Source organism: Plectropomus leopardus, chromosome 2 (genome assembly GCF_008729295.1).
Source record: "Plectropomus leopardus isolate mb chromosome 2, YSFRI_Pleo_2.0, whole genome shotgun sequence".
NCBI lineage: Eukaryota > Metazoa > Chordata > Actinopteri > Perciformes > Serranidae > Plectropomus > Plectropomus leopardus.
Genome location: NC_056464.1, coordinates 328,165 through 349,304, shown reverse-complemented (window position 1 = coordinate 349,304; position 21,140 = coordinate 328,165). Strand labels below are relative to the sequence as shown.

Sequence of the window (21,140 nt, the reverse complement as noted above, 5' to 3'; positions counted from 1 at the left end):
TTGTTTCTGAAAAGCTACACTATATAAATATTATAATTTAAGTGTTTGAAAGTTATGGTTAAGTTTGCACTTTATATCCAGAATATATGTTGTATTTTTGAACATGAATAGTGTTTAAGGAGTTGACACAAAAATATTCTGCTATCATTTAATTGGAAAGGAAGACCTGTGAGTAAGGGTAATACTCAACCGTCCAGTTTGTATAGTCTAGATGAGGCAGAGCAAACTGAAACAATAACTAGCGATGACTTGTCTATCTTTACCAGTGTGCATATTTTGATATTTCTTTTTCTTTTTTTTTAGTTGTAAAACAACAGAGTTCTTCTAATCAAAAGCCATTGCCTTATCTTGTGTGTATAAATCTCCCAAATGCAGCTACTGCTTTCAACTTTTTGCATCTGTTGTGTTGAGATGTCCACTATTGTCGTCTTATTTTTCTTTTCTCTCTCACTGACAGCTCTGACACAGGTTTAACAATAACTTTTTCCTTTTTTTTCCAGGTATCTTTCTCTGTCTTTTCTGAGGAACTCCTGGTATGTTACTGGATCTGATTTAATGCTTTCCCTGTATGCTTTTGATCTCTCTATTGTGGTCTTGCATACCATCTAAAGAAAAAACAAAGGTTTCACATTTTGACATCCATTCTACTGTAGTTATCGAATACTATTTGCACATTTTTAACTTAGAATATGAATTAGCTTATTAAGTTTTTTTGTTCAATTTAACATGCACTTTTTGCAGTGATATAAGCCAACTGAAAGGCATTTTTAACACTGGCCATCATTTCCATCACAATTTGTCTTTTCCATCACATTAAACCAAGTAATCAAAATAACACAAAAAAATAGTAGCTTAGTTTAACCTGTAATGGTAATTTTAGAGTTACCATTAAGTATACTGTATATAAAGTGTTATTTTTCTGATTGTTTGTAATTTCAAATGAAGTATAAGCTGTTTGGAAATGACAGCCAATAAACATATTTTTGATTTCACAAACAATTACCTTGATATTTTATTTCAGTTAGTGCCATGTTGCTAACACTCTCCTCCAACCATGTCCTCTTGTTTAACTGACTTTTCCTGTGGTCAAGTATACAAATCCTACGGAAACTTTCTTGATTCACAATTTGTACCATGTGGTGGAAATGACAGTGACCCCAAGGAACAGGCGTTCTTTTTGTGGAAAAAAGACATTAATATAACTGATAAATGGAAAGTTATATGTTATTAAGGCCGGAGCACCGAATGGTGTGAGTACCCTCTTGAAACTGAAAGAATTATTATTTGCACTTTTTTATTTTTATTTTTATTTTTATTTTATTTTTTTTTATTTATTTTCTCTCTCAAATGAATTGCCTTTTTGAGGGCTTTAACATATTCAAAAAGTCATGAAACTTTGCAGTCTTATCAGGTCTGGTGGACTAGTGTGTGGGTGGGAGGAAATGTATTAGTTGCGCCCCCTACTGATTTTCAATGAAGCAGCTCCTGTGTCGCGGTTTACCTAGAGCTGTGAAACTTTGGAGGCCTGTGAAACACCCCATTACTTACAAAAAAGTCTCTTGGAGGCATACCGTAAAACCAACAGGATGTCAGCCATTTTGATTTGAAGTTGTAATTTTGGTGTATTTTTGGCCATTTTCAGGGGTCTTAAAATGCTGTTTGACAGCAAAAGTTATTCAAATCATGAGTTTTTATCACACCGTGCGATCTGTATGAGGCATCTAATTTGCATGCTCTGCCATGAACCAGGAAGTAAACAGGAAGTGGTATATAACTCTGCTGTAAATGGTCCAATATGACCCAAACTTAACATGTTTAATGGGCGTTCCGCCTCGAACACATCTGTATGACAATTTTAAGTGATAATGAGAGTTTCACCAATTGGCACAAGAAAAGCAAAGTTTTACAATAAGATGTCCAGCTCCTAGCAGTTTGACTCAATTGATCTCAAAATGGTCTCAAAAAATCTTTAAGACGTTGATGATACTTGAAAATGAATATTGAGAGTTTTCATTGAAAAGCGTTACCGAAGTCGGGTGGACAATTTTGATGTTTTGACATGACATCAAAAACATCGCCCCCGATGGTCAGATCTTTACAAAATTTTACAGATTTGATAAGAGTCCAGGCCTGAAGACATCTGCAGTGCAATTTTGAATCATACTCATAGCACCACCTGTTGGTAGCAGGAAGTTACTTTTTTTACTCTTTGATTTTTCCCCTGTAGCAGGTTAACTCAATTAACCTCATATTAAATTAGAATACTGTAAAGATGCACAGAAATTACACTTTTGAGTTTTCATCAAACGCTGTTGCCAAACTTACATATTATTCACCAAACTTCGCTGCACTGATGTGCCAAAATGGCTTTGAAGGCCTTAGACATAAAAAGCTATTACATTTGTGAGTTTTCTTCACATCGTGTGGTTGTTACTGGGCCAATTATTTCCATGTCTCACTATTAACCAGGAAGTATTTTATAACTCTGAGGGACATGGTCCAATCTTCCCCAAACTTCACATGTTTGATGACTGTCTTGCCCTGAACATATCTACATGATAACCATTACCATTACTTTTAGCGCCCCCTACTGGCAACATGAAATGTCATGGAAATTACATGCCTTCTTCTTTGATGAAATGCACCTACAGATTGTATACGATTGGCTTCAAATCTGGTGACAAAACCTTAAGACCTAAGACCTTAATGATGCCTCCCTCTGAAGTATAGGCTTTCCATGAACGCTGTTGCCATGGAGACCCAGTGGTGGCCGCCAAAAAGGAAGCTGTTGTAACTTCACTTTACATCGACCAATTGGCCCCAGATTTCACACTTTTGATGAGGCTGCAGCCCTTAACACATCAACATGTCCTTTAATATGATACTCACTGAGCCACCGACTGTCAACAGGAGGGATGCCTCGTACCACAGCTATCCTTTGATTGTCATGAAGTTTACATGTTTTGTTCAACAAATGATATAGACCAAGATGCCACAGATTTTGTGTGTCCAAAGGAAGTAATTCACCATGTGAAATATCTCCCTTAAGGGTCCAAAGTCTCTGTATACTTTTTCAGACTTTCACTGAAATGGATGATTGCGTCATTCAGAGTCCTGCCAGTAGCCTTGACTTGCGTTGGGGTGCGAGGGCCCATTCATCGCTGTTTGCAGCTTTAATTTGTATTTGAATTTAATGTAAGATCAACATCAAAATTCATAATTAAGTAGGGTTGAATGACCAAAACTGGACTCTGGGACAAAGGAGGTGTAATATAACTCCAACATACAAGGCCTAAAAATAATGACTGATATATAATTTATTTTTTCAAAGTCAAATAAAAAATAAGAAACATGTTTTTGTTTTTCTTAATTTTACCAGAGATGCAAAAATTGCTGCAGCTGAAAAATCACCCATATATGGTTTTATGATGATATATTTCAAGCGATTTTCAGATGAAACATACAATGAGTTTGCAGGCTAATAGCAAACAATCCGGTAGCCTATGTTATTTCACACGTAGACCCTTAAATGGGTATTTTACAGCATACAGCATACCTAGCAAAGCTTTTGCGAGCTGCAACAATCTCTGTCCATTTCTTTCTCCACCACTCTATCATGGTAGAAATGTGAAGCTCCTCCTCTACTACTCTTTTCAAGAGTCCAAAGAGTCAAAAAAAATGCAGTAGCCAATCATTAGCACTGGTCTACTACCCAATTACAGCATAGTAGTACTAGAATCATTAACTCAGACAATCACAGCACAGTGGGGCTGGACCATACAAAACATGCCCCCCCAAAAATAAAAAAAAACAAATCTAAACACTGTCTTGGTTCTCTTGTGCTGTGGAAAAAGCAGCGGATATCAGCAGTGACAAAGAATGCTTCTATGACATGAACAGAGATTGCTGCAGCTCCTGAAGTCACTCTTAAGGATGCTATATGCTGTAACTTAGCCAGCTGTTGGGATTCGACAGCACAGATGATTTCAGAAACTTTAACTGTACATGTGAGGACATCTTCTGTAAGTTCAGCTACATTTAGAGGACAGTGATTGAAACTGCATGTTCTTTGTTCTCTGGAACAAAAATGACAGCCATGTGCCCTTTACCCCCAGCCCCCAAGGTGCCTTACCTTTGGCACTTCAGGGTGGATCCCTTCCCATGGACCCATCTTCAAACTAGGGATGGGTAGCGAGAACTGGTCTTAATTGGTACCAGTACATGATTGGGGTTGTTAAGTAAGTACCGATAAGCTCCATGACAAACAGTGCTTCTATCAGTATTCATAACATAAACTGTGTACTGACCGTTTTAACCTTATTCTAACATATCTAGCAACCTGTGCCTCATGGTGACAGAGCTGCTGGTATCAGGGGATGACATATGACATTTATTGTTGTGCTGCTGCTGGCTGCTCTGCTTGTAGTGGTGGTAGTAAGGTGAACACTGGACAAGTCCAAGCAGTCGAGATTGTGAGCTCACTTCTCTAAAAGTCACAATGGTGCAGCTTAATGCAAACTTGTCAAAAGGTATCTGCAAATGCAGCATACCATCAATATGTAGCAGTGCAGCATCTTTGATAGCTTTAGTAAAGCAGCTAATGCTAACATTAGTCAAGTGGTGAAGCCTCCAAGCGCCAGTGGCTCTGAAGGCAATGTTAAGAGGAGTAACAAAACTAAAAAAACAGGTAACAGATGTTAACACATTATGTTCTGGTTTATTTATTCAATCCCATAGATGATTTCAGAAAAGCAGCAGCCTCCGCTTCGTTCTCAGTAGATGGAAGTCAGACACCCATGTCCCATTTACCATCACAGAATGAGGGGAAATGACACAGGAAAAAACAACAGAATGACAAAGGGCTGCTGGCGAGTTTATCGTGAAAGAGTGCCCATCACTTCAGTGAAGTGAAGCTAGTTTAGGTAAGCTGAATAACTGCTGATAGGTATGCTAAGAATTAAATTTGCCCTAATAACAATAAACATTAATGAACAAGGACAGATGTTTCCTTACTCAAAGGAAACTGAAAATTTACATGAAGAAGTTATGTTGTGATGAAACCTTGCAGTTCGTGGAGGTAGGGTCAGTTAAAGAAAAAGCTGCATGATTAGTCATACAGGAAAGGGGATAAACCTAACAGGTGATGTCAGTTTGTGTAAATAGTTTGTCAAAGGAAATTTGAATAGCAAGTATCAAATAAGACGTTGTAAAAATCACTGAGTTGCCCAGTTTGTGGCAAAAACAAAATAACTTTTTTCACAGGTTTACATGTCATTTTTTTCATTTCTGCACTAAATTAGTGTATCAAGTAGTTAGTATCAATTAGTAGTATCAAAAAGAGTAACAATAATTATCTGTATTGATAAGCAGTATCGGTAGGCCTATTGGTATTAATAAAATCCCAACAATACCCATCATTACTTAAAAAATGACTGGTTTACTACTGTGACCCCTCGGCATGTTACCAAACCAAAAGGAGAAACTTCTGCTTTCTTCCCTCTCTTGCTCCTGAACCTCCACAGAGGAAGGTTGTAGGTCTGGAGGACCTGCTATGCCCTTACCACACTCTCACACCTATGTTTCAGCAGTAACTACAACCTTGTCTTAACTCAACTCTCCAGAACGCGAAAATATGTTAAAAACCTGCAAAGTAAAATAAATTTAAATAAAATAATTTTCTATGCCCACTGGTGCCCTCACTTAGTGTTTTCTGTCTAGAAAAAAAATATATATACATTAACATTACAAATAAATAAACAGTGACATGTTCCTAAATTATGTGTGAGCACGTGATGTGTCGTTATTGGGTGTGGAGGTGCGGGTCAGAGGTCAGGTCAGGGTAGGTCAATTGAAAGACGGTCACGTTCAAGTGATGGATTTGTAAATCCGGTGCGCAGAACCGAAAGAGAAGAAAAGAGGAGGAGAAGAAGAAGTCGCAATATAAAGGTAACATTATGCCTTCTCTTTTTTTATGCTGTTTTGTGTGAAGACATTTTATTTGAGCTAGCTATGTTGAAGTAATGTTTAACAGCGCCAGAGAAGGACTTTGGGCATGGGCAATGCTGACTTCACATGCTAAAAAAATAATGACACACACTGATAGCGACTAAGAAGGATTGATAAATTATGAGAGGGATCAAAATAGAGGCCAAATCACCCGCATGCGCCACCAGTCAGCTGAGGATGGGCCGACTATGATCAGTTCACTCGTATATCTGGCTTTCTTTTTTAAAATATAATAAAACACAGCTTTCTGCTGGCTGTACTCTGTGATGTTTAATGTGAAATGCACTGCATCTGCGCTGTTTATGTCTGTGATGAGAAGAATGTAAAAGTTAGTTTATTCCATCCATTATAGGATAGTTTTTTACACAGTTATTATCCCTGCCTGTGTGTCCAGTCTGATATTGCATTACAGTTTCATCACGTCATTATAAAATTGAAAATTAATTTTACCATTACTATTATTAACAACTGTGTGCACAGTGTCACTGTTGCTGCTGCTTAGCTCTCCTCCTCCCCTCCTACTGTACTTATTACGTTTGATATTGTGCTGAATGATTGCTGAAATTCAGTAGCCAGGTGATGAAAATGCAAGCTGCAGCAGCTGCTGGGTTTTTTTGTTTGTTTTTTTTTGTTTTTTGCTTGTACAGTCATAAATATATCTACTCTATATCTGTCTAGATGCACTCAGAAAATATTTACAGATGCTCCAAACAGCTGCTGGAGAGGTGCCTTTTGATGAAACATCCACACAAACACCGATCCCTGAAGCATGTGAGTTTATTGTTTGTGGTCTCTGACACACTGCTATGTTGTTGTTGATGTTATTATTGTTAATGTAAATGGTAATTACAGTAATGAAGTTACTAGTCAAATAAAATAAAGTGTGTTTATTAAATGAAGTAGAACGACACAGCAAACTTAATGCAGTGGTGTTACAGTATGGATGTCTTCTCTACGTTTGAATACAGCTACATGTCAGGTGCCATGCAGCAGCATCAGCAGCACTATTGCATCAAGCTTTACCACACCACCCACCTCTGAAAGTCAGCTTGAAGCAGGTGAGTTCTGTAATTACATGTTACAGCTGCAGTCACATTACTGAACAATACTGTTATTCATAATTTATGCTTCAGATGTGTTTCTTGCCTGATGCCCTGTAATTTGTAAATCGTTGTGATGCTGAAGGACTAATATTTAAATTTGCATGTGTGTTTGATTTTCTTGCAGGTGAAGGAACAAGCACTGTATACACTGTTCAACAGTCTGAGGACACAATGTCAACACAACTTGAAGTACACGACGAGTCTCTCAAGGCAGCACCTTTAGACCCTGCTGACTGGCCATCCCTGTCTGATAAGGTGAGGGTGGAGTTAGTTCACAGAGGCCCATATCAGCTAACATCAGACTCTGACTTTCCAAAAAGAGAAGATGGGAGAAGTTGCCATCACAACTACTTCTATAGACAATTAATCAATGGAGAAAGGATCAAGAGGAGTTGGACGATATATTCCATTAAAACCAACAGTTTATACTGCTTCTGTTGTAAGCTCTTCTCATAGAAAACATACAAACTAATCAGTGATGGACTAAATGACTGGAAAAATTGCAGCGACATTCTAAAATCTCATGAGAACAGTCCAGATCATTTGAAGCACACGGCCTCATGGAAAGAACTTGAAACTCACAAGGGCCAAACAATAGACAGAGCTGAGATGGCACTAATAGAAGCTGAAAGGAGGAGGTGGCGTGAAGTCCTAACCAGGTTGGTGGCCATCATACAGTCACTGGCAGAGCAAAATATTGGAACCACAGACATACTTCATGAACCAAATAACGGCAACTTCCTGAAAGAAGTAGAGCTCATGGCAAAGTTTGATCCTGTATTGAAGCAGCATGTTGCTGACGTGGAAACACGCTTTAGCCATGCATCCTATTTGGGAAAAAATATTCAAAATGAACTCATTGATTGCATTGGTGGAAAGATTGTGGAGGCAATGGTCAAAGAAATTCGACAAAACGAGTACTTCTCAATCATTTCGGATTGCACCCCTGATTTGAGCCATAAAGAGCAACTTTCTGTCATCATTCGACATGTTGCAGTTGAGGACACCCCACAAATAAAAGATTTAATATTTTATGGGGTTCCTTGAGGCAAAGGAGTCCACTGGAGAAAGCCTTTCACCCTCATTCTCAATAGACTTGAAGAGCTCAGCATCCCATTTGAAGACTGTAGAGGGCAGTCTTATGATAATGGAGCAAATATGAAAGGGAAGAGGAAAGGAGTCCAAGCCAGGCTTCTAGAAAAAAACCCAAGGGCTTTATTTGTGCCATGCGGAGCACACACAGTGAATCTGGTGGTAGCTGATGCAGCAAAAAGCTCTCCTGATGCCACTTGCTACTTTGGCTACCTGCAGAAGATGTTCACACTGTTTTAGGCCTCCATTTAAAAAAAACATGTGACCAAAACCCTGAAATCCTGGTCAGATACAAGATGGGTGAGTCGAATCAACAGCGTAGAGGCTGTGAGATACCAGGCTGCAGAAGTCCAAGATGCACTTATAGAGGTGAGGGACAACGCCACAGACCCAACAATAAAAATCAAGGCACAAACTCGGGCTGAAGAGGTTGGATCTTACAGATTCTCAATCTGTGGTGGTGTGGTGTGGCATGACATCCTGACTAAGATTCAACATGTCAGCAAATTATTGCAGCCAGTCACAATGCAAATGCATGTTGCAGTTGACCTTCTGAGAAGAACTAAAGCCTCCCTTGTAGCCTACAGAGACAGTGGGTTTTCTTCTGCATTAGTGTGTGCCAAGGAGATGTGCGAGAAGATGAATGTAGAGGCTGTCCTTAAGCAGAAGAGATTGCGAAAAACAAAGAAACAGTTCTCCTATGAGGTTCCTGACCAGGAAATGACAGACGCCCTAAAGATAATGGAAATTTCCTTCCTCAATGTGGTGGTGGATGTCTCCATTGTGTCACTGCAGGAAAGATTTGGGACATTGGGTGAAGTTGAGAAGAAGTTTGGCATACTTGTCAACTTCCCTGACCTGCCCAATGAGGAGCTAAGACAACGTCAGACACTCAGCAACCCCCTAAGCTGTGGTGGGCAGTCAGCCCTGGAAAAAGCCAAAATGACAACTTTTGAATTTCTCAGCTTCCTACAGGAGAAGAATTTGAAAGAAGTTTACCCCAATATGTGGGTCGCCCTGAGGATTGCTGTCACCATTCCCATGACAGTTGCTGCTGCAGAGAGGAGCTTCTCCAAATTGAAGCTCATCAAAACGTACCTGAGATCCACCATGTCTCAGGAGCGTTTAAATGGACTTGCCCTGATGAGTATAAACCGCAAGATGTCTAGGCATGTGTCATTTGATGACACCATAGATGCCTTTGCTGCCAGGAAGTCCAGACGTGTAAACTTTTAGTCTTTTGTTGAAAGATACACTGGACAAAGTAACTGTTGTTATTGTTGAGTGTTACTGTTGAGTTTGTTGTTGCTAAAATTAAACTGTCGTGATTGCTCAGTTGGCTGTTGTCATTGAATTGTTTTGTGGGGGGCAAGGACACCAAATTGGGTAGAGCCGGCCCTGTAGTAATAGCCAGCCTCCTCCTGTATCATTGGAACAGCATAGCGAGGGCTGAACTTGAACTTCCTTCCTCAAAGAACTCTTCTATCCAAACTCTGGATTGGCACGTAACACCTGGGCATAGCCTTAGGACATAAGTGCGGGCTAACCAAGACTGTTACTTTGTCTTTTGTCGTGTCGTGTCATGTGTATTATGTATTGATTTTATGCTTTTGAATATGTAATTGTTGGGATCTATTTGTAATTCAGTTATCGGTTGGTCGAATTTTTGTTTGCTAATGCTTCACACAGAAAATATTTTGCATGCAACCACACACTGTTTTTGCTAACCAAGGCACCGTTCATACACTTTAGATCCTATAAACATACTCACATACTCACAAATTGGCTCTCAACATAAGCACACAGAGGAGGAACTTACATTTCTTTTTTTTTCTTTGCTACTTTTTGTGGTTAGGCAAGGCCTGTGCCCTCTCTGAGATCATCTTTGATCTGGCATCTTGTAGCATATGTTGTTAGCCAATTCACTCTTGTCTCTTCACACACACACACACACACACACACACACACACACACACACACTCACAAAATTACACATCCTTGAGTGTTTTGTTTTGCTTTACTTTCTTTTATTTTTTAAAATTTTTTCCTTTGGAATCATACCTGCTGTCTGCTTCATATTGCATGAGAGTGAACGAATTGCCATCTACTGTGTCAAGAGCTCCAAAATTCTTCAACCTTTACTATTAGTATGGTAATTTTGATTATATTTATTAATTAATTATTTATCATTTATTTTGATTTTTTGCTTTTAGCATGCAAGCTAAGCGTATGGTCCAGCTTAAGATTGCTAGATTCAGAATTCATATATCACATAATCATGTATTTTTTAACCTATGCAATCTTTAGCTTAAACATACGGTTAGCTTGTAGGCTAACCATTGTCTTTAGATGTCTGAGAGTGTCGGACTTCAGCCTTTTGAATGTATTTTCCACAGTATTCTAGTGTATGGTAAGTAATACTTATGATGCAGTATAGCTTCTTGTAAATGTATGTTACTCTTTACTTAACATCTACAATGAAACATTATAATAAAGCATAAATTATTTTAAATATATCACTTTATTTAACACATACAATGATAACTTACAATACTGAGTGGACTGTTATAGCATACTATAATTACTACAGTTGATTGCTGATGTGTGTATAGGTGAGTATAGGTATTTAAAATGCATTAAAAGCCCCATCAGTCAGCCTCTAGTTTCTTGCTCAAGAGCATCCATCAGACAGTTGCCACTTATAAATCTCTATGAGTCACATCATGTTTTATGACTGTTGATATAGTGCATCAGTAAGTACTATGTGTGTTTATGAGTGTTGTCATAAAGCTTTATAAATGCATTATTCACTATGGATGCCCTCATAATGCATTACAGATGTGGTCTTCATAGAAAGTGTTACCTAAAACACTTATTCTTATAAATGCATGAAAATGATTAAACTGATCTATAATGAAAACAATCTATACTCTTATAGATGAAAATTATGCCCTGCACTTAACACCAACAATGAAACATTACGATAAAGCGTGAATTATTTTAAATGCATCAATATGTACCTCGCGTCATTTAACACATACAATAATAACTTGATACTGCATAGCATACTATGAGTCCTTGCTACAGTTGATTGTTGATGTGCCTATACGTGAGCTTATAATGCATTATAAGCACTATCGGTCAACCTCTAGTTTATAAATAGTCAAGTGCATCCATAAGACCCTTGGCACTCATAAATTATTATAAGTCACTCCTATAGTGTTTAATGACTGTTGATATAGTGTATCAGTGAGCATCGTGTGTTTATGAGTGTAGCCATAAAGCATTATAATTGTCAATGCCTTCATAATGCAACATAGTTGTGGTCTTCATAGAAATTGTAACCACAAAGTTTAACAATGATATGTCAAATGATTTAAAATTTAGCTCTATTTCACCCTGACCATGATATGGGCTCAAGTTTATGTTTTGGTGTTGGTCACGGCCACCTGGAGAAACGAGACATCGCCTATTAGCAGCAGCTAGATTCAAATTGCAGGCTATTAAAGAAAATTAAATAAGAAGATTTAAAGCATTTTGGTTGGATTTTTGACAGGGGTCACAGCATCCTGTCCTGCATGGCTGTCCTGCATGGCTTTAGGCTAGGTTGGTTGGTCTTACCTAGGTTAAGCAGCTGTGTTAGTTTAAATGGCAGTCTGCAAAAGTAATTAAGAGAGATGATTCAGATAAAGTTGGCTGTGAGAGATTTTTCCCAGATCCACGAGGAAGAATGGTAGAGGTTCCTTGTTTCCCTGTAAAGTTTTGTTTGAAGTTAGTGTTTGTGTGTTTTAATGTCCTCAAATGATCTGTGAACAGAGTGCTGAAGCAAAGCTGTGTCTGACCACGGAGAGTGAGCTGACCAAGTGATGGGTGTTGGATCAGAGCCAGGACAGCCTGCCCTTTCCCACTCCGAACTCTTCAAAACAAAAAGCCACCTTTTGCATCCAACTGGAACGTAGCTGGACAGCGTCAGATGAGAACGCACTTGGACAGAAGTCACAGACTGCAGACTGTCACTTGGCGCATCCAGTTACAACTCGCACAGGCAGGGTTGCGTGAAAACAGGACCAGTCAAAATGAGCATGAAACTAGGACAGTGTCAGGTAGTAGCACTGCCAGTAACCACATAATATAATGTATAATGTTAACAGTGCTAACACAATTTCATCAAATGTCACATAATTAAAAGTTCTGCGTAGAATTTGTCCAATAAATTCTGTTATGGTGTAAGTGTCAAGTTATTATCTATTCCAAATCGTACAAAAACAAACACCAAAACTGACAAATAGAAGAGCTTATACACTCACTGAAGCACCATTGCTGGGGCTGTTGCCATAGCTGCAACATCAGCTGACAATTTTCTGGCATTGGCATCACGTAACCAATGGAGCGTAGCTTGTTTGATTGGATGTTGGTTTGACCCAATCTAGAATCGACTGCTAATCCTTGGGTTCCCAGATGTTACTCTGAATGGTATACCTCATATTTGGCCCTCTGAATTTGGCCTATTGAATTTGAGCAACTTGAAAATATATTAATTGAATTTTACACCTTGTATTTTGCATTTGAATTTGGCCTGTTGAATATCAGCATCTTGAATATATTTGAACTTTTTAAAATGTAAAGTTTTGGTTCTGAATTTGTGAACATTGAAAATAAGAGTGAAAATGTGTAATTGGAAATCTGAAGAATTAAAAAAAAAAAAAGAAATTCAGATACATATTTTCAATACATAAATATTCAGTGCTACAAATTCAGTGTCTTTTTAATTTCAAAATCAGATGGAACAGATTTACCTCCATAATAACAAATTAAATTGTCAGTGCCACTGGTGAATGTCATCTGAATTGCTACGCAAATGACAGTAATTCAGCTAATAAATCATTGCATCCCTATGAAATATACAGCACTTACAGTTTTTCAATAACTGCTTGTACTGTCACCTTTACATACAAGGGTTTTACTGCACTTGAAGCAACAAGCAATGTCTTACAACTAGAGGAAAATCTGCTCATGTTAGACTGTGTCATTCTCACTGGTGTGGCTTCTATCCTCAAGTTAAATTGCTAAGTGTTTATGTACATGTATGTGTGTCTGTGCTCAGCCTTGACCTTGCCCTTTTGCACAAGCGTTTTTAATTTTCTTTCCAGTCACTTTTAACATACCTGGTTTTTGTCCAGCTCGCAATTCTTATACTCCTGCTCTCCTTGCTCCTGGAAGGTGACGATGACGAAGCCCACAAATATATTCATCATGAAGAAGGCGATAAGGATGAGGTAAATGATAAAGTAGATTGAGATGGCCACTCGGTTGTTGTACACTGGGCCTTTGTCCTCCAAGTTTGAATCAATGGCTTTATATAGTAACCTAGGTAAAAAGCAAACAGTCACAAACAAATAATAATAATAATAAATCGATTTTACATAGCGCTTTTCATCAAACTCTGTCTTACAAACACATAAGACAAACAAAAACCAAATGAACAGGTGAAATGGTTGATGGAGGTTAATGGAGGTTAAATGCTTGTTGAAAGATGTAGGTGTTTAACAGGTTTTTGAATGCTAGAGGTGAGTCAGAGGCACGGTTGCACGGGGGGAAGGAGTTCCAGAGGATGGGGGGTGGTTATGGCGAAGGCCACACACATGCAATATCAAGACAAAACCCCAAATCAAAAAAAGAGTGTATATATATATCTTTCTCATTCCGCTGACTAAACTATATAGAAGGTGCTTGGCACAGAACAGATCACAACTCACTTTGGCCATCCTTCAAAGGTAGAAATGGTGAAAAGAGCCAGCATGCCATTAAGGATGTTGTCAAAGTTTAGTTCTGAGTTGGTCCACTCCCTCTTGTGGATCTCCACTTCATGAAGTGCTCCTTCTTGGTACTTTATGTACCAGCCTCTGAACCACCAAGTGGAAGGGAAAGACAGACAGACAGTATCATCTTTATTATCACCTTTACTAAAACTGACAACCTATGAAACAATGAGCTTTCTAGCTTCTGTAGCTAGCAGTTGTGACATAAGTTAGGACCTATATTGTTGTGTCTCATTTGCTGCATGGGAGACAATGACAATCCTTTTTAGTACTTGTCAGGACCTGTCCTTGTTAATGACATCCAAACAATCAGCAAGGGCCTTGCTTTTGCTAAAAAGAGTATCTGGTAAATCCTACTCAAGGTCCACTTTCTTTTTTCATAGCTTTTAATCACATATCGCAGGCTTTAGGAGGGGAATGGTAACCCTCTCTCTGTTCAAAGATGGGGTTTTCCACTCTTCAAATTATGCCCTCTATCCTTCCGCTCCTGTCCCAGGAGTGTGAGCAGAAGAGACAGGGAGAGAGGGGACTCCCGGAGGTGCACTGAGTGGAATATATAGGATAATAGATTTTGTTGTTGTTGTTTTTGTTGTTATCACACAACCCTTTATTTGCAGTCTGTTTATTGATTGGTCAGCTGATGCATATAATCTTTATTTAACCATATAAAAAAAACCACTGACATCAGGATCAGGGTGACCTGGCCAAGAGGTCGGCAGCACGTCATAAACAGTAACATAGAGCTGACAGTACAGATTAATACATACAGTTTTGGTTGTAGATGCAATACTGTTTTCAGTAAGATGTGCGGGTGCTAAAACACAACAGCAAATAAAAAAATTAAGATTTAAAACACAGGCACTGTTCAATGGTCTCACACTGTCTGTCCCTCAGGATAGAACGGGAAGCCCTGAGTGGAATAAGTTCAGAGAGTTTCAATTTAGTGTTTCACGCAGAGGGGGCAGCAAAATTGGATAAGGACAGAATTTGGTGGAACAGATAAAAGAAGAGTTGCACAAGAATGCAAGGCATAGCAACTGCTTGTTTTCTGCAATAAAGCACACAAATAAGGGGGAAACAAGCCTAAAAGAGCCTTATAAATTAGATTGAGCCAATATGTGTATCTGCAAACACATAGGGCAAGTTTGATTTCATGTACAAATCACAATGGTGGGTGAGACAACTGCATCCAGTGACAAATGTCAGTGCTGAATGAAAAACAGTGTCCAAGGACTGAAGACATTTGGATGCACATCCAAAAAAAGCACATCCTCATAGTCAAGAATGTACAAGAAGGTTACTGTCACTTGTTTTTCTCTGACCTTGAGAGAGAAGCAGGTTCTATTTCTGAAAAAGAACCCAAGCTTCACCCAGAGTTTAGTGACCAGATTATTTATATGCGCTTTTAATGAAAGCTAGGATAAAACCCAAATACTTGTAATTTAAAACCTGCACTATAGATGTTCCTTTAGATGTCATAATATTTGTAATGTTCTGTGTTAACACATTTGAATGAGAGAAAACCATGAGCTTGGTTTTATCTGTGTTTAAAACCAATTTGAGATAATTTAAGCGAGACTGGATAACATTAAAAGCAGCTTGTAAAAACTCAAAAGCCTGAGTGAGTGAGGTTGTACAGCAATAAATAATGGTGTCGTCAGCATAAAAATGATACATTGCATTTGACCAGTTGTTACAGAGATTGTTTATGTAGACTAAAAATAAAATGGGTCCCAGCACTGAACCTTGAGGGAACCCGTTTGGTAATGTCCAGAAAAGAAGAGGTAGTTCAGGCCACCTGAACACATTGAGTTCTGTTGGACGGGTAGTTGGCGAACCAGGCAGCTGCATTCTTAGATAAGCCTATGTGATGTAGGGCTTGTATCAGCAGGCTATGGTCTACTGTGTCAAATGCTTTTGACAAATCAATAAAAAGAGCAACACAATATGTTTTGCTGTCCAGAGCCTCAATTAAATCATTTAGGACCTTTAGAACAGCTGTAACAGTGTTGTGCTGTCTTCTAAAACCAGATTGGAATGGAGATAAAATATTATTTAATTCTAAAAATTCCTTTAGCTGATGGCTGATGATCTCAAGCAATTTAGCTAAAATACATAATTTAGAAATTGGTCTATAATTGTTTAATTTTGTGGTTAATGGGACAGGATGCCCTTACCATTATGATGGTATTTTCAATGGTGGCTGCCATGGATGGCACTGGCCTTGGTAAAATGTGTGCATTAGGGCCCTGGCCATAGTAATGTCCATAGTCCAAATAAGCTACATCGTGTAACAGATTCACCACTTATTCACAGCCCAGTGAGAGCTGTTAAGACTTGGTTAACAACATTCAGGAATTGACCCTGACTCTGTCCAAAAATTTGGCCAAAAATTTAATTAAAATTAGAAATGGCAGAACTTCTCTTGGGTTTAGGGCATGGCTTCAATAGGCTTTAAAATATGTGCTGGGTGGTTTTGAAATGGTTGCATTCTATAGTTTGTCCAGCAGAATGCGGTCTTACAGCAAGTAGCCCTGACGTGCGCGGAGATACAAGGGCCCGTTCATCGCTACTTGCAGCTTTAATCTTTACTTTGTTTCTTGTTGACAGACAAGTATTAAAGAGTGTTAAATTATACCTCCTCACATGAGTCTTCTGAGGAAGACTGCAGGATGATAGCAGTCCAAACATGTCAAGGTAAAATTTAACACTCTATAATACTTGTCTGTCAACAAGAAACAAAGTAAAGACTAGATTCAGAGAGGACATAGGGTGGGTTCCGAATCGCATACTTTTTCTTTTTACTTTTAGTATGTACTTTGGCTGCCTTTGCAAAATTTGCACTGTTGCATGCAGTATACACACAATCAGGACATACTTCTTCTTCATAATACTGCGCCCTGAACTTTGACCCTCTTTCTCATATAACCGTTACTATGGAGATAAAACAAATTGCCATTCACCAAACTCAACAGAGACAGAGGTTAATCTGGAGAGCTCTGCTATTGTTACTTACCAATATTTATCTTTTAAGTTATAACTGCATACATTGTGGATTCTAACACTATATATTAATTTTATTAGCCTCCATATGCATTTCTCTATCATTGTTATTTTCATTTATTTTTGTTTATCATCTATATGATTTATTTTGTTCGCTTAAACAATATATATTGCTATTTTTACCATGTGACTGGTCATGAATCACTTGAATTTACTATCATTCCTCATTGCAACTGCTGTCAGCTGTTACCCAGCTGTCAAGATGTAAGGACGCTGCAGCCATGCAGAGCATTGTGGGTAAGAATAGCCAGAAAAGCATGCTGGCTTGCATACTGCAAAATGCGGTCGGATGTAGTAGGACATCAAGGTATTTCTGGCATACTGCATTTCACATGCTTCGCATTGGGACATACTAAATCATTTTCAGCCATACTAAATACTATGGTAGTATGGGTATTGGAATGCAGGGATAATGAATTTGTTTGGACTATGACTTCATGTTCTTTTGCGTTACCTTGTCTGTTGGCTATTTTTGTCATATTTCCATCAGTGCCTTTATAGTTCACTGTTATGAAACCCACAAAATGCAGCATTCTTCCACTGAAGTACTTGATGCCGGTAAAAGATTCCAACTGTGCTATTTGGGTCCATCCACCAACAGTCGGCAAGAAAACCATCTATTCATCTAATGCTGTATGGTCTTATTGGGAGAAACCACATGGCACTGATATTCTTCCTTTCATTATCCTATTTGTGCAAAAGGTGATCACACTTTTAAGGGATGGCTTTGGTATTAAGAGTATTTATTAGAGTTGCTAATAGAAACATTTTTCCTATCAGCTTAATTACGGTTTTCTTAGAGGAAGTCATTTCACTACATTTTTCATCCGGCTAAAGCTATTCTTGATGAAAAAAAACAAGCTCTGTGAATTGCTGGCACTTCAATAAACATAGTGTATCTGTTGGGGCATTCTTTATTAACTTGGTAGCTATGTTACATCATCTAGCATTTTTATGTAATTCTGTTGGCCTCAACACAAGTTACTGGCCTAATTGGCTTTTCCTACAAAGTTCCTCAGCTAGCCCCTCCAGCTCGGCACTTCCATGTAAGTGCTGATGTTTTTGCCTTTCCCTGCCTTAGGCTTTCCACCTACACACAGAAGGTCAGGGAGGTGTGCTCTCTCTCTTATGCTAAATTGTTATTGATGCATCCATGACTCTTGCAAATGTCTGCATGGCCAAAGTGATGTCACACCATTAGACATGCCCCAGTGCAGGGGTCCCAAAAGACAGGTTTTAACCTGTTCGTGCACATCCAACATTTTTTAACTGGCTGGATTCATATGGGTGAAGATGGAGAAAGCATGCTGTAGATGACTGTTATCACCACTTACATAAAACTGCAATATTTGCATGCTATCACAAATTACATTTATTATTTTCATGTCTATTACAATTGTTACATGTTATATTATTGTTACCATTATAGTTACTGTGCATCTTTTCCTCTTTCTCCCTATCTCTTCCTCCCTCTGCTCTCTTCTCTCTCCCTCGTTCCTATTTATCATTTTGTCGTCTACTGTAATTTGTTTTTTTACAACATCTATTGCATGTCTGTCTGTCCTGGAAGAGGGATCCCTCCTCAGTCGCTCTACCTGAGGTTTCTACCATTCTTCCCCCATTATAGGGTTTTTGTGGGAAAGTTTTTTCGAAGTCGATGTGAGGGTCTAAGGACAGAGAGATGTCTTATGCTGCAAAAGCCCTTTATAAATAACTGACTTTATAAATAAAATTGATTTGACTTCACTTGACTAGATGTGGGTTTGTCAAACACTGCCTCCTACAGGCTTATCATGAAGGGAAACCTGCATGGAACATTAAATATGCAAATATTTCCTTTTCATGATGCTGTGTCAGCTCATGTCCTTGCGACCATCTATGCCACGAGCATAACTGAGGCTTTAGGTTGTCCACGTATGCACATCAAAGGGTAGGGAGTTGTGTCCTCTGTGCCTGAGGTCCACAGTTGCATGCCTGATGGAACACCAATTCCATCTTGGGCTTCAGTCATATGATAACAACTGATGTGATTAAAAGCTCTGGAAAAAGCTAGTAAGTGGACCTCAATATATATAATCCTTACTTGCATGTTTCCTCAGTCATTTTGTCAGGATCTGTGCAAGTATAGAACTTGCCCTGGAAAGGCAACAAAAGTGTCATGAGAAGACAGCTAGACAAAAGTTTACATTACTGTAAACAGTACAAGCAACATAACATAACTGTAGTACCAAGCAACAGTATGTATTGTATTTATTTTTCTCACTTTGAAAAGTTGAACTCCAATGCAGGCAAACATGAAGTCCAGTAGCATGGTGACCAGTACAATATTTCCAATGGTCTTGACAGCAACAAACACACATTGGACAACATGCTACACAGACACATAAATTACAGAAGATGAATCAGGAAAGTTTTGTGCCATTAAAACTGCCAGTATATTAACAGACATCTCATACCTTGAGTCCCTTGGCTCTGTTAATGGCCCTTAGGGGCCGGAGTACCCTCAACACTCTGAGAATCTTGACCACTGAGATGGCGCTGGATCTAGATAATAAAGATAAAGGCACACCATTTTAACGGTTGTATCGCTTTACTAAATGGCAATATGCTGTTGTTTAGTCTAATGGTCTGATGGCACATGGCATTGCTTTATTAAATTCATAAGTTGCACGAGAGAGATCAGTCAGCAAGATGTCATGTGGTACAGCTCTAGACTCCACTTACTCCATGCCCATTGAGAGGAGAGATACACTGACCACCAGAAGATCCAAGATGTTAAAAGAGTTCCGACAGAAAGAGCCTTTGTGAAGAATAGCGCCATATGTTGTCATCTAAAAAAAACAAAAAGCTGTTATCCGTTATGACACAGTTGTGGTGTCATAATTAAGCTGTAGGCATAACATATGCCTAAAAACAAACAAACATAAAATGCAGAATGACAAACACACAAAAAAATATTAAAACTAATAACTTGATAAAGGATTAAGTGTTAAATTTTCAACTGAAATTGAAGAAAGAAAAAGTACAAAACAATAGGCTAACTAAAAAAGAAATGTCATTATTCAACCAGCCAAACCTTAATTGTCTATTAACAGCTTTCACAAAATTAGTCATGTTTTTACAACAATTTGAAATAAACTTTTAAATGTCTTTAAATGACTAATAAAATAAAAATAAAAACATTCTGTCAAAAGACGACTGGGAGCGTAATGTTTACATGGTATGCTGACATGGATGTAGATCTACCTTGATGTCCATTTCTCCAACCTTTTAATGTGTGGGAGATTTATTGTAGTAGCTGGCATGGTGATGATTCAGCGTTGCGTTGGGGGGCACCAAAATTTCACCCAGAAAAAAATTTAAGTGAGACATCATAGTCTGAGCAATGCACAAAAAATTTAAGTAACTTCAGAAGACATATTGAAGGCCAGTCCACAAGCTCACTTCCCCCTTTCTAAAAAAAACCATTGTATTCCTAAAAAAAATTTGGTGCATTTCCATTACATTGTACTGGCTCTACTCTAATCTAGTCTACTCGTCTTTGGTATCAGGTACTTTTCTGGGGGTCGTTTTTCATTAGAAGATAGTACTGCCTCGTGATAGCGATGCCGTGGGACACTGCCATCAGTTTCAATGCTACACACATACACCGCGGAACCGGGGGGGCCAGGGGGGCCATGGCCCGGGTAACTTTGGTGCTCTGACTTGATTAAAAGCTGTAGTAAAAAAGTTGTATCTGTGTTTTTAAGAGCAAAGTCACCACACACCTTCACTGCTGCCGATAAAAAAAAACTGTCACCGAGACGCTGCATTTTGATTTGTATTCGTGAGCCTATTAAATGAATTGTTTATCGTTACATCATGCGTGAGTGTCCTCAGCTAACGGCTGCCGGCACCTGCCAAACCGCTGGCTGCTTCTACAGAAATGAAGAGACAAAAATCCATAGCTGATTTTTTTTCAAATAAACAGAGAAAACAGAATGTTCATCAAACTACAGCTTCTGTGGCACTGGCCCCAACAGACCCAGAGCGTCCACCTCCATCCTCTCCTCAAAGT

At 38.6% G+C, this 21,140-nt stretch overlaps 1 protein-coding gene across 2 annotated transcripts in view; it reads right to left on the bottom strand.

The window, feature by feature from the left end:
• LOC121951505 (dihydropyridine-sensitive L-type skeletal muscle calcium channel subunit alpha-1-like) overlaps positions 1-19,914 on the bottom strand; it is an 86,486-nt gene extending 66,572 nt beyond the window's left edge. For both annotated transcript variants that reach the window (XM_042497856.1, XM_042497865.1), the window contains exons 1-6: positions 19,808-19,914; positions 19,540-19,627; positions 19,347-19,454; positions 19,167-19,219; positions 13,958-14,104; positions 13,367-13,568 (exon numbers count right to left, since the gene is read on the bottom strand). In XM_042497856.1, the coding sequence (XP_042353790.1) occupies positions 13,367-13,568; positions 13,958-14,104; positions 19,167-19,219; positions 19,347-19,454; positions 19,540-19,627; positions 19,808-19,914 (705 nt within the window). The remainder of the gene's footprint in view (positions 1-13,366; positions 13,569-13,957; positions 14,105-19,166; positions 19,220-19,346; positions 19,455-19,539; positions 19,628-19,807) is intronic.
• Positions 19,915-21,140: the final 1,226 nt, after the last annotated feature.